At 34.3% G+C, this 14,969-nt stretch overlaps 1 protein-coding gene across 1 annotated transcript in view; it reads left to right on the top strand.

Moving 5' to 3' along the window:
- nagpa (N-acetylglucosamine-1-phosphodiester alpha-N-acetylglucosaminidase) overlaps positions 1-14,969 on the top strand; it is a 34,549-nt gene that overhangs the window by 12,707 nt on the left and 6,873 nt on the right. Inside the window, exons 4-10 of the mRNA XM_056475325.1 lie at positions 102-210; positions 4,352-4,480; positions 4,565-4,764; positions 6,816-6,863; positions 7,076-7,204; positions 7,325-7,456; positions 13,556-13,637. Of these exons, the coding sequence (XP_056331300.1) occupies positions 102-210; positions 4,352-4,480; positions 4,565-4,764; positions 6,816-6,863; positions 7,076-7,204; positions 7,325-7,456; positions 13,556-13,637 (829 nt within the window). The remainder of the gene's footprint in view (positions 1-101; positions 211-4,351; positions 4,481-4,564; positions 4,765-6,815; positions 6,864-7,075; positions 7,205-7,324; positions 7,457-13,555; positions 13,638-14,969) is intronic.

Raw genomic sequence — 14,969 nt, 5'->3', positions numbered from 1 at the left:
TAATGTTGTTTATCTACTTTTTAGTCCTGCTGTATTTAAGCACATTCATACTCAGAAGCATAATAGTGATGTATTGAATTGAATTGTTAACTTTGTTGTAGGACATTTTAGGCACTTTGTGGATGTGATATCTGCCCGTACGGCAGTCGGTCATGACAAGGAGGGAAATCTGATCCTCTTCCACGTCGATGGTCAGACGGATGTAAGAGGGTGAGAGAATGGACTTTGACCCTGTGCTGATTTCAGCTGTTTAATCGCTGTAAACATTGATTCTTACCCAGAAAAAAGTCCTGAATGATCCTGTGCGAGATTTATTGCTCAAGACAATTCAGAAGACTCATTAATGAATGTTTTCTTTTTAAATTTATCGATGATATTTTAAAGTCGGTTTCTATGCAGCACAACTTAATATTTTTAATTAGGATGAAATGTTTCTTAAGCAGCAAATCAGGAATTTTGCAATTAGTATTCAACACTGAATACTAATGTAATGATGCTGAAGTTTGAACTTTTCTATCATCGGAATAGATGATTACTTTTACTGTCATTTTAATTTAAAATATTCAGCATTGGTGAGCATAAGTTCAAATTAGTCAATAGTTATAAGTACCTAGGTACTATTATTGATGATAAAAATTTAAATTTTAGGACAGACCAACAAAGTCATTATTGTCTGCGGAAATTAGCTAAGATTAATATTATAGGACTCTGATGGTTGGTTTTTAAAAGCTTACAGTTGAAGTCAGAATTATAAGCCCCTCCTTTGAATTTTTGTTCTTTTTTAAATATTTCCTAAATTATGTTTAACAAAGCAAGGAAATTTTCACAGTATGTCTGATAAGATACACCACCAACACCACACACACTCACCTCTTTCTCCCAGCTCTCTGAGTCTGAGGTGTCCAATCTCGTGCTATCAAGCCATGCAACCACCTGTCCGCTAGATCCCATTCCCTCTCATCTCCTGCAAGCCATTTCTCCTGCAGTCATACCAACACTGACTCACATAATTAACACATCTCTTGACTCTGGTCTATTCCCTACTTCATTTAAGCAGGCTAGGGTAACCCCTCTGCTAAAGAAACCCAGCCTGGATCAAACGCTACTTGAAAACTACCGACCGGTATCCCTGCTTCCATTCATGGCCAAGATTTTGGAGAAAGTAGTGTTCAATCAAGTCCTAGACTTTCTTACTCAAAACAACCTCATGGACAACAAGCAATCTGGCTTTAGGAAAGGCCACTCAACTGAGACTGCTCTGCTCTCGGTCGTGGAGGACCTCAGACTGGCTAAAGCAGACTCTAAATCATCTGTCCTCATCTTGCTGGATTTATCAGCTGCTTTTGACACTGTAAACCACCAGATCCTGCTATCTACGCTTGAGTCACTGGGCGTCACAGGCACTGTTATTCAATGGTTCAGTTCCTACCTCTCGGACAGGTCATTCAGGGTGTCGTGGAGGGGAGAGGTGTCCAACCTACAGCATCTATACACTGGGGTACCTCAGGGCTCTGTGCTTGGACCACTTCTCTTCTCTATCTACACGGCATCTTTAGGAACAGTCATCCAGAAACATGGTTTTTCCTACCACTGCTATGCTGATGACACCCAGCTATACCTCTCTTTCCACCCTGATGATCCCTCGGTTCCAGCTCGCATTTCAGCCTGCCTGTCAGACATTTCACTCTGGATGAAAGATCATCATCTCCAGCTTAACCTCATGAAAACGGAAATGCTTGAAGTTTCTGCCAACCCGACTCTTCACCATAACTTTTCAATCCAGATGGATGGAGCAACCATCACTGCATCCAAAATGGTAAAAAGCCTTGGAGTTACGATTGATGACCAACTGAACTTCTCTGACCACATTTCTAGAACTGCCCGATCTTGCAGATTCGCACTCTACAACATCAGAAAGGTCCGACCCTTCCTATCTGAACATACAGCTCAACTCATTGTTCAAGCTCTTGTCCTCTCCAAACTGGACTATTGCAACTCTCTGCTAGCCGGGCTACCAGGTAGTTCTATCAAACCTCTTCAGCTGCTTCAGAACGCAGCTGCACGAGTGGTCTTTGATGAACCCAGAAGAGCACATGTCACTCCGCTACTCACCCGTTTGCACTGGCTTCCAGTTGCTGCCCGCATCAAATTCAAAGCTCTGATGTTTGCTTACAAAGTGACCTCTAGCTGTGCTCCTTCGTATCTGCTCTCACTTCTGCAGATATATGTGCCCTCCAGAAACTTGCGTTCTGTGAATGAACGTCGCCTCGTTGTTCCATCCCAAAGAGGGAAGAAATCACTTTCCCGAACTCTCACATTCAATCTGCCCAGTTGGTGGAATGAACTCCCCAACTACATCAGAACAGCCGAGTCACTTGCTGTCTTCAAGAAACGACTAAAAACGCAACTGTTTAGTCTCCACTTTTCCTCCTAATCTGCAATTGCCTCTCTGGCTATACCACTAACTGAGCCCTCTTTCTCTCTCTCTCTCTCTTAAAAAAAAAAAAAAAAAAAAAAAAAAAATTCTACTAATGTTTTGCTTCTTAGACTTTACACGCCTGAAACTTGTCTATAGCGCTTGTTCACTGCTGCTCTTATAGTTGTGTAAATTGCTTCCTTGTCCTCATTTGTAAGTCGCTTTGGATAAAAGCGTCTGCTAAATGACTAAATGTAAATGTAAATGTAAATAATATTTTTTCTTCCGGAGAAAGTCTAATTTCTTTTATTTCAGCTAGAATAAAAGTAGTTTTTAATTTTTTAAACACCATTTTAAGGTCAAAATTATTAGCCCCTTTAAGCTATATTTTTTCGATAGTCTACAGAACAAACCATCGTTATACAATAACTTGTCTACTTACTGCTGTTTTTAGTACTATTAATGTAGTGTAATGTTTGTCTTAAGTGTGTAGTGTGGTGTACATACTGTTGAAGTCAGAATTATTAGCCCCCCTGAATTATTAGCCCCCCCGTTTATTTTTTTCCCCCCAATTTCTGTTTAACGGAGAGAAGATTTTTTCGACACATTTCTAAACATAATAGTTTTAATAACTTTATTTCTATTAACTGATTTATTTTATCTTTGCCATGATGACAGTAAAAAATATTTGACTAGATATATTTCAAGACACTTCTATACAGCTTAAAGTGACATTTAAAGGCTTAACTGGGTTAATTAGGTTAACTAGCCAGGTTAGGGTAATTAGACAAGTTATTGTATAATGATGGTTTGTTCTGTAGACTATCGAAAAAAAAAAAGTTAGCTTAAAGGGGCTAATAATTTTGACCTTAAAATGTTTTTTTTGTTTTTTTTAATCTGCTTTTATTCTTGCCGAATTAAAACAAATAAGACTTTCTCCAGAAGAAAAAATATTATCAGACATACTGTGAAAATTTCCTTGCTCTGTTAAACATCATTTGGGAAATATTTAAAAAATTATAAAAAATTCATACAACAAATGTCCAGTAGTTAATGCATAATATGAAATGGCAAAGAGCTTTACATTTGTTGCACTATTAATCTTTAACTTTCTTAAATTAAAATACAACTAGTTAATGCATGAACTAGCTTAATATTAAATGATAAAGAACTTTTACATTTGTTTTTACCTTTGTTCAGTTTATTTAAATAAATTAACTATTCATTGTTGGTTCTTGTCAACCCAGTGTCCGTTCATTAACATATACAGATTTTAATTTAAATTTAGAAACTAGTTAACTAAAAACTAAACTATGAAAGGTTTACCAATACTTTAAATTAAAGGTCATTAAACTGACATAATATCTATAAATAAAATACTTTTATTATGAATCACTAATTAGCATATCAATCATGGTTGTGTATAGTTTTTTTTATTAAAAATGAAATGTGAAACACTGTTGTTTTGTATTGGTTTATTATACCACTGATTAGCTCTGAACCAACAATAATTAAGTTTAAATGTTTTATAATGCATGGCTAGCATGTATTGCATTTATAAAGTATATGAATAATTACTGATAGTGGACAAATTGTTAACACTTGTTAATTTCAAATGTTAATTTAACTCTGGCCGGTGTGGATTATATACATATATATATATATATATATATATATATACACTGGTAAAGTGTTAAAATTAACTCTCTCAGAGTTGAATTAACACTGTTGATTTTGCTGTGTGAATGGGGCATCTCATTTATGAATTATCCATTTTTTGCTGCTTAGTTTTCATGAATTTCAGCTGTGTTTAAAAAAATCTATATAAGAATCTAACCACAGTGAGAATGGTCAGAGCGCATCTGCAGTTCTAATACAATTGAATTTTTAGAGTTGTGTGCTTTACACGGGTTTAGTAAAGCACTGTCTTTGCAGGATGAACCTCTGGCAGGTGGCAAAGTTCCTAAAGGAGCAGAATGTCATTAACGCTATTAATCTGGATGGAGGTGGATCAGCTACTTATGTCCTCAACGGATCCCTGGCCAGCTACCCTTCAGACCACTGGTGTGTAAATGCAGGAGCCAAATTACACATAAACGTGCTACAATATGCTGAGTTTATCACATAATATTGCTGTATTAATTCCAGCAACCCTTCAAAGTGGCGCTGCCCGCGGGCCGTATCCACTGTGCTGTGTATTCACGAGAGGCTGTGCCAGCCGGAGGACTGCAGTGGGCATGGGCGATGTGTGGAGGGCCAGTGTGTGTGTCAGCATGGCTGGAGCAGGCCCGGATGTGCCAATCTTACATGCCAGGCTGAATGTGGAGAGCACGGGATCTGCACTGAGAGTGAGTCGCACTGTCTATTGGACTAATATTATATTATGGGACATTATGGTAACACTTTGCTTGAAGCCTTTAATATAACAGTTTATAACACGGGCTGTTGAATGCTTGATTCTGATTGGCTGAACATTATAAGGCATGCAGTTATTTTCAGAGAAACACACAGCTTAATGATTTCCAGGCAGGTTATGACAGCATTACATTTCTCTAACATGACGTTGAATGATTTAAGTTATTTAATTCACAAAATAAAATAGAATATGTTATAATATTAAAAAGTATTAATATTATATTTAAATTATAAAAAAGTATAATACTTGATCTATTTTGTTTGTTTTATTTTAATTTTATTTCTATTTAATTTTAATTTTTAAAGTTATATTTTATTTTATTTTGTATTTTATTTAATTTTTTTATTAAATTAAATTTTATTTAATAAAAATAAATTTTATTAATTTAATTCTTTGTATGATATTCATTAGTAGCTATTTCTACAACTTCTGAAATACAACATGTGAACAATGCTTTTAAAATCTAACACCAACTCAGATATACATTATTATATAATAATTAAATGGCTCATTGTCAGTTATTCCTTACATAATGCAATAATTCTGTTTTCTTGTGACCATAAAATACAACTAAATATTAATTCTAGCCATTGATAAACTAGATTATAATAATAAAATACAATTTATTCCCTGTTGCACAATGAAGATGACACATTATTAATGCACTAATATTACATTATGGGACATTATGGTAACACTTTGATTGAAGCCTTTAATATAACAGTTTATACTACGGGCTGTTGAATGCTTGATTCTGATTGGCTGAACATTAAATTGTATGCAGTTATTTTCAAAGAAAATTAACAGCTAAAATATTTCCAATCAGGTCATGACAGCATTACAGTTCCATATCACGATGCTGAAGGATTCAATTTATTTAATTCACAAAATAAAATAAAATAAAATGTTATTAATATTAAAAATATTAATATTAATTATATAAAATATATTTTATCTATTTTGTTTCTGTATTTTTATTTCTAATCTTTCATTTTATTTTACTTTTATATTATAATTATTTCATTTTATTTACTAATTTATAATGCATTTAAATGTTGCACTGATGTAAATGTAATCTAGTAATTAAATGGCTCATTGTCAGCTATTCCTTACATACTTAAAGCAATTATAATGTAGAATTAAGTTATTTAATTCACAAAAAAAATTATAAAATAAAATGTTATTTAAATTTGTTTTTAAATATTACATAAAAATTATATAAAATATTTGTTTTATTTTCTATTTTTATAGTTTTATTTCTTTTTAATTTAATTTAATTTAATTTAATTTAATTTAATTTAATTTAATTTAATTTAATTTAATTTAATTTAATTTAATTTAATTTAATTTAATTTAATTCTTTGGAGGAGATTCATTAGTAACTATTCCAGCAACTATAAATACAACATCTAAACAATGCCTTTACGCCAATCACTAACTGTTCGAGCCTCGGCTGCGTCAATTGGCATTTCTGTGTGGAGTTTGCATGTTCTCCCCGTGTTCGTGTGGGTTTCTTCTGGGTGCTCCCGTTTCCCCCACAAGTCCAAAGACATGCGCTATAGGTGAATTGGGTAGGCTAAATTGTCTGCAGTGTATGAGTATGAATAAGCGTGTATGGGTATTTCCTAGAGATGGGTTGTAGCTGGAAGGGCATCCGCTGCATAAAACATATGCTGGATAAGTTGGCGGTTCATTCCGCTGTGGCGACCCCTGATTAACATAGGGACTAAGCGGAAAAGAAAATGAATGAATGAATGAATGAATAAATGGCTTGTGGTCAGTTATTCCCTACATATTTAATGTTATGACCATAAAATACCCAGCTATAGAAATAACCAGAAGTATGATGTGAGCTAATACTGCTTCTGTTAAAATGGAGAATATCAGATTGTTGCATTGTTTGTTGTTTTGTAATGCTTAAATCAATCCATTATATCTCCTATTCTCTCTCTCTTTCTCTCCTATACCTGATTTTCTGAGCAGACGGTTGTGTTTGCGATGCTGGATGGATGGGTTTAAACTGCAGCCAAGGTAAAGACTCAGCTTGGTTGTCTTACTGATTTAGACTTCAACTATCAAATAAAGCTGACCGGCTATTTACTGTTAGACTCTTATATAAGAGTTCTGTTGGTTTCAACATATCTTCTACTGTCAGCAATGGTCATATATTGATTTTGGACCAGTAAGTTCATCTGAAGTGCCGTCATACTTCTACGTTGAATTGTCTGTGTGTATGTTTGCAGTATGCGCGGCAGGTTTGTATGGCGATGGCTGCAATCAGACATGCACATGCGCAAATAGAGGCTCATGTGATCCTGTCCACGGCTGGTGCACCTGTCTTGCTGGCTTCCATGGGGATTCCTGTGAGCAGGGTATACAGTCTAATCTCTAATGTACTAAAATGATGTAAATAGAGTAAAACTTTGCAGACTTCACCTGAGAGTTATCAATCAAACATTCTCATCATGCCTCTGCTCTCTTTGCTCTTCCAGAATGCCCCATTGGTTTCTATGGGCTGAATTGTAAGCAGCTTTGCCAGTGCCAGGACATGTGCCCATGTGATGCCGCCACTGGAAGCTGCAACACCACATACCAGGGAGAGAGAAACATCAGCCTTCACAGAGGTATGATCCAGCTCCTATTAGCACTCACACGACATGCAAACAACACATTCCTCGTGTGACGTCTCTATAGATCAGTGGTGATGTTCACACTTTCTCAGCACATAACTCTCTCTACTTATAGCTTCGGCCATCAGCATTCCTCATTGTCCTTCTATATGTGTGCGTCTGTCCAAACCTCTCTGCTGTTGAACATGGCATGCAACCTGACTGAAATATGAGCCCTTTTTCACTAAGCCATGATGTGCTGAAGCTGTTTTTCATAAGGGCCCATCCATCTAATGCAGTGTTTTAAAAAATAATAGATTTATAATAGAAAATAAGTATTTAACACGTCACCATTTTTCTCAGAAAACATATTTCTTAAGGTGGTGTTGACTTTAATTTTCACCAGATGTTGATAACAACCAAAGAAATCCATATCTGATTAGATATAACTTCATTTGTAAACTAATCAGATTTGTTTTGTGTAATAAAATGAAATGTTGCAGGGAAAAAGTATTGAACACACGAAGAAAGGGAGGTGTAGAAAAGCAGTGAAAGCCCAGACAGTAGCTGAAATCTCTAAGAAGTTCTTCAGCAACCCTTTGCTCTTCGTCAGTGTAAATTAACATTAGCTGCTTCAGTCCAACATCTACATTAGCAGGATGACGAAGATGAAACCAGGGTGGACATTTCAACTAGAAATGATCCAAAACATAGCCAAGGAAACTCACAAATGGTTTCAGTGAAAGAAAATCAAGCTGTAGAATGGCCCAACCAATCACCTGACTTGAATCCAATAAAAAATACAAAAAAAAAGATCTGATTTGATAGGGGAGACCCACAGAACCATCAAGACCAAAAACTCACACTTGAGCAATGCATGTGACTTCACTGTCTATATGAGAGGTGTCTTTAAGCTGTCATCATTAAAAAAGCCTTTTATCTAAAGCAGGGGTGCCCAAACTTTTCTTATGAAGGGCCACAAACCAAACTTGATTGAGGCTAGTGGGCCGAAGGTAATTATAGTTGGCATGGGTAATTTTCAAATTCTTTTTAATAATGTTTAAAAATGACTATAAATCATTGCTTTATATTACCTAATACATTTTATAATGAAATTATTACAGTAAAAACAAAACCTCATTTATAACAGAATTACGCAAGTTTTTGCCTTGATTTGCTTACCGATGTCTTATGTGTAGTCCTCTGTCGGGTGGCAGTATTTACATTTTTTAAAAATCAGATTAATTTAAAACATTTAATTATTACATTTAAATTCAGTTTACTTTTTTTGTAGCTCAGCAATAAAACAAACAAAAAAAGGTTACGTCAAATTAGAAATAATGATCTCTGTGTTAAAAACACTTGCCCCCAACCCTTTTCATTATTCTCATTGTCAGAGAATGAGGGATGGTGGGCCAAATCAAAGGTTACAATGGGCCAACTTTGGCCATCTCTGATATAAAGTATAAAATACATTTCAGTAGTTCAGCACTTTCTCCTTGTGTCAGTTCATTGTTATTTCCCTTTATTTATTTTTATGTTTGTATTTTTTGGGTTTTACCAAAATCTGGTTCAATTCCATGTCAACAGCTCTTTTAGAAATATTTTATTCCCAGGAAAAAAACATGATGTGTTCAATATTTATTTTCCCCGCTGTATGTGTTTGTGTAAAAAAAAAAATTCAAATGTTTGATTTAATCTGCTCTGTAAAATATATTCTTGCTGCTTTAAGTTTTTTTTGTTGCATCAAATGAACTTTTCTAGTCATCTCAACTTGCATCAATCAAACTGCTAAAAAAAAAATTAAGTTAAACTTTCTATACCTTAAAATGAGATGAAGCCTGAATAAATTATTTAAAATAAGTTAAAGCAACATAAAAACATTTGTTGTCTTGACTTTTGTCATTATATTTTTTACAGTATGTAAAATAATGGGTATTTCTTCAATATCCGCTTGTTTGTGTGACGTCATGCGAAGGGGCTTCCGGGTCTAAGTGCTATATCAAACTGTATAGGGAGACTCATCAAACTGTAATAATAAGCATTTACAAAGTGCTGTAATACTTTTCGAAAATCATGATCGCAAAATCCATGCCTAATATCTGATGGCCAGAAAGTGATTATTTTTTTTATAGATTGCTAAAATATTTGTGTCTGAGATGCAGCAAGTCCAGAGACGGTTATGTACATCATAAGTTTATATAAAATTCACTTTAATGTTTGACATGACTAAAAAGTGGTCTTAAATGAATGTTTTCTCAATTCAAATGAGTAGCGGCTTGGACCTGGAAACAGTATGTCTTACGTCTCGACTTAACAAGCGGATATTAAATAATAAAATTGTCATTTAGAGCATTTTTTTTTTGTTAAAAATAACACAAATGTTCCATGTTTTCAGATGTTTATATAAATTTTTAGGCTAAACTACTAATGCTTTACAGAATATCCGCAGGGTCTTAAAGTCTTAAATTTCAAGATATAAATTTTAGGCCTTAAAAAGTCTTAAATTCACTGAAATATTGTCTTGTAGGTCTTAAATAATTGTAAACATGTCTTAATTTTCCTTTGTCCATGTTAAGCTACCTAACATGCTTCCAATCACCAACAATCCATGTCTTTTGAACTTTTAACAAAACTCCATTTATAACTCTATTTACAATATGGTTTAATTATCGTCCATCCAATAATATTTGTTTAAAAGTTCTCTGTTTTCTCCTTTAATACTCCATTTCTCTAGTAACTGTCACAGTACGAAAAAAAACGGTCACAGCTTCCAGTTCATGCGGACTTTAACTGCCATTGTTTTAATTTTGTAAACATGTAATGGATATAATTAGCTTTATTCTAATTATTTATTCGATATTCATTTTTTAATGAAACGTAAACTTTTTTTTAATACTTATTTTAATATAATATTTCTAAATTTCCGTAGCTTTGTATTCACAGTCACACAATTTCAACTTCCCTACTGAGACTTGCATGCTCACACATACATGCTCAAACAGTGTGTGATAAACAAAGCTGCCGGGTGTTTGCAGAAGGGCTGCTGAGAAAAGAGACCCTGCAGAATCACAGTCTACCCAGCAGCCCTTCATGTTGCTGATGACCTCTGTGACAGAATAGCTATTTGTGTTAAAAAAAAAAACTGTCAGCTCATTTTGTCCCAACTCTCTGACCTCTGTCATTTAACGTGAGAAGAAGATGCATCCCCAAGCTTCCCTGCAGAAGAATAATGAAGCCCAAAGCCCCTGTGCTCAGGAGTTCAGCATCAGCCCTTCGCTTGACACCTCGGGCTCATTATGATCCAAATCTGCCATCTGCTGAGCACGTGAAGAGCTTTCTGCTCATCTCAGCCTGTCTTCGGCGTGACAGCCTCCTCAATTATTCCTTTCACGTGAAGGATTTCATAGCAGGAGAATACTCTATTTATTTTTTCCTTGATCTGTTGAAGCACTGTAAAAACAAAAATGTTCAGAACTCAAAATGTCAACCCAAAAGATCGGATTTTGCAACTTGTAACTGGAAAAATAACTTCATTTTAACAAGGTCCATTTTTCAGATATGCACAGTCTAATTCCAAACCTCCAGAAACTCAAGTACTATGAAATTGTCTACACTAGTGTATGTCCTATTTGAAAATCTGAATTGATTAAGGACAGTTACAATTGATTTTTAGCAACATAATCCTCCGAAACAACATACTAGGAAATTTGGCCAAAAATATGGAGGATGATCAATGTTGTCAGGTGACTCTCCTTATTTGCGTTCTGTTTTGCAGTGGGGGAAAAAAGAGAAGTTATAGACCATTTTGAGGGATGTAAACGATGGTCCTAACATATTTCCTGTTTTATATTTTTAAATTTCATAGCTTACAAAAATCCAAAAAGGCCTCCATATTGATAAATAATGTTATGGCAGCTGCATAAATGTTAAGTTACTGCCTTTTGTTTGCCTCTCTCTCATTGGCTATTGGATGTATCCTATCAGAAACAGCCTCAATTAAGAAATGTAAATATAAAATATGCTTTTCCGATTTTGGATAGGGTAGACTCTGACTTTACAGAGTAGCAAAATAATCGTAATGACACCACATGATTGAGATTTTTATAGAAGAAAAAGAGAGTTCGACTTGGGCCATGCACTCTGATCATTGGGGATTCCCAAAACTGTCACTCTATTTACATGCAACAATGCCATTTAGTGGATAAAGTAACCGCTTTAGGAGTGGTGAGATCATTCATATACATTAAACTATAATATTCCTTTAGCAATTTAACTTGACTATTATTATTATAAAAAACAAATGAGGTGAAATAAAACTGACAAAAGAAAATGTATATACTTTAATCTATACATATACTGTAAAAAAAATCCGTAATTTTTTTTACAGTGCCACTGGGATGCCGGATAAAAAAAAAAACGTAAAATAACGACTGTTAAATTACAGAAATTTACCGTAGAATAACGAACGGTAAATTATAGAAATTTCCTGTATGTCAGTATGTCTAAAATTTCTGTAATTTACAGTCTGTTATTTTACGTTAAATTTCTGTAATTTAACGGCTGTTATTTTACGTAAAATTTCTGTAAAATAACCGTCTGTATTTTACGTAAAATTTCTGTAATTTACGGCTGTTATTTTACGTTAAATTTCTGTAATTTAACGGCTGTTATTTTACGTTAAATTTCTGTAAATTAACCGTCTGTATTTTACGTAAAATTTCTGTAATTTACGGGCGTTATTTTACGTTAAATTTCTGTAATTTAACGGCTGTTATTTTACGGAGGTTTTCCGGCACCCTAGCTGCTAGAAAAAAAACTGAAAAATCACAGATTTTTTTTACAGTGTATATCTGAATATATATTGATGTGTCTTTAAAAGATAGTTAATTAGAAAATTCTGTCATTATTTATTCACTTTTCTAACAAAGTCTTTGGCTATAATTCTAATGCTGTATTAGGCCTACTTTTTTCATTGGACTAACATTGTTTTTAAAGCTATGTTTTTTTGGGGACTCTTTATAAAAGGCTGGATTGTTTAAACACAACATTGAGTCAAATTTGAACTAAAACAAACATTTTTTTTCCCAATAAATTGTAAATTATCTTATCAGTTGGATTTGTTCATATTTGACAATGGTGTGTGAATACAAAATAGCATCTTTTAGATTGAGAGACTAACAAAAAACAAGCATAATCGAAAGCATTATTTAACTAAAATCATGAGCTTTTGTCTTTGTGCACTACTGCACATTTATTAGTCTATTATATGCACTTGTCTTCATAAAACATAATCCCATCCATGCAGTTGCTTTACTGATTTGAATATGTCCAGATCACTACAGACAGGCAAACTAACTTGCAGTTGCGACACAACAGAATTGCCATATTTACTTCAGAGAAGAATGTACATGGATTGACTTTTGTATTTTTCACAATTATTTTCCTGTGACCTGTAGTGAACTGTGATGCTAGACATTAATGGATGCGTAGTCATGCACAAACTAACATCCAGAACATTTGGAATATACAACGCATGTCGCCTGGTTTCATTCTGTGATACTTTCACTTCTTTTTAATAATGCTGGTTGCCATTTACAACAATTATTAAGACTGATATGAGCAGGGCTTTGTTTTTAAACCTATTGAACCTATTTATATGAACCTATTTTTAAACCTATCCGTGTCAGTGTCCAATATGAATAATGAATAATTCAGTCGTTTAAATAGAATCCACATGATCATGAGGATTTCTCTGTACAGATTTTGTTAACTAGCTGCTCATCTGGTTTTCCATATTGAGCAATTATTAAAGCTGCCTGTTTTGAATGTGACTTCTGGGTCAGCTAAACTTTAAATGTTGCTACTTTTAAAAAAAATTAATAAATAAAAACACATTTTCCTAGTGACTTTACCTTTTGTCTAAAGCCACAATTGGGTCAAAAACATTTCCAGTTTATGGACAGTACTGATTTAAAATTTTCTGCTTTGTTCCCACAGTTATATATAAAGTTAGGAAAGGGGTGAAAGGAGAAATATGCTCGTAAGGGAGAGTTGTTGTTGTAACAGGGGATTTGATTTAAAAAAACATTGTTTTGTTCTCATATCTTTCAGCTGGTCACTGCTTGGCTACCCAGATGTGGAGGGAATGGAGACATGAGGAGGAAGCTCAGGCTCCCAGACCCTATTTATCAGAGTAAGTGTTCAATATAAGTCACACACACACGCACACACACACGCACACACACACACGCACACACACGCACACGCACGCACACGCACACGCACGCACACGCACACACACGCACACACACGCCGCACACACACACACACACACACACACACACACACACACACACACACACACACAAGTCAATATGTGCCCCTTTGCTTCTACTTTAGATATAAGTCTTCATTTCTTTACACATTTTATTAATTTATACAATGCTTCCCTATACCAACGTTAGGTGGGGTTTTTTTTCTAGATTTTCTATATCTCACATTTAGAAGTGTAGCATTCAGTTATGTCAAAAAAAATCTAATAAAAATGTGGTTTCCAAGCATTAAAAGTGTAAAATCGCAGAAATCTGAGCAAAAAAACCCTTCTTAAATTGTTAAAGTGTAACAACACTTTAAATATCATATAAATAATAAACCATTTGATGACGTGCAATATTAAAAAATATCTTTAAACAAACTTCAGAGCTGTGCTTATTCAAATGTATGCAATTTAATTTTAAAATAAAACATTAGAACAAAAAGCACACACTTGCATTTTATAGGCGTTTTATTCAACTAAATTCCCTTTTGGTCAATTTTATTAAATGGAGAGCAGAATGGGACATCTGATCTTTCACCCACATTTTAATCAATGTGAAGTATTGAGTTGTGGTCTGAGGGCAGTTGGCATTAAAGAAACAAATCAATTGTGTTTGTGTTCATTTGAGATTAGCGAGCATGCTTAAATCACCACGACTGATAAAATCTAACATCAATTATAGCTTATATCTTGTTGTTTTATTGTTGTATATCTAAAGCAGAGATGCCCAAACTAGGGCCCGTGGGTCAAAGTTGGCTGACGGTAACCTTTGATTTGGGCCACCATCCCATCTGAGAAGAATGGGAGAATGATGGGACGATTGGGGCAAATGCAGAGATTGAATAAACAGAGATTGGCAATTCTTATTTTAACATAACCTTTATTTTATTTATTTGTTTAATCGTTAAGCTACAAAAAAAAGCAAACTGAACTGAAATCTGTCAATTAAATGTTGTGCATGAATCAGATTTTAAAAAGTGTAAACACTGTCAATCAGAGGATTATCAATGAGCAAATCAAGGCAAACGCTGGTGCATCTTGACTTGTGTATTCAGCATTGAACACCATTGTGTTATAAATGGGATTATGTTTTTATTGCAAGAAGTTCAGTATAAAATGTAATATATATATATACAGTTGAGGTCAGAATTATTAGACCCCCTGAAGTATTAGCCCCCTGTTTATTTTTTTTTTCTCCCAATTTCTGTT

This window comes from Danio aesculapii, chromosome 16 (assembly GCF_903798145.1).
Source record: "Danio aesculapii chromosome 16, fDanAes4.1, whole genome shotgun sequence".
Taxonomy (NCBI): Eukaryota; Metazoa; Chordata; class Actinopteri; order Cypriniformes; family Danionidae; genus Danio; species Danio aesculapii.
Note: the sequence above shows the minus strand (reverse complement) of the source record. Positions and strands in the feature narration are given on the sequence as shown.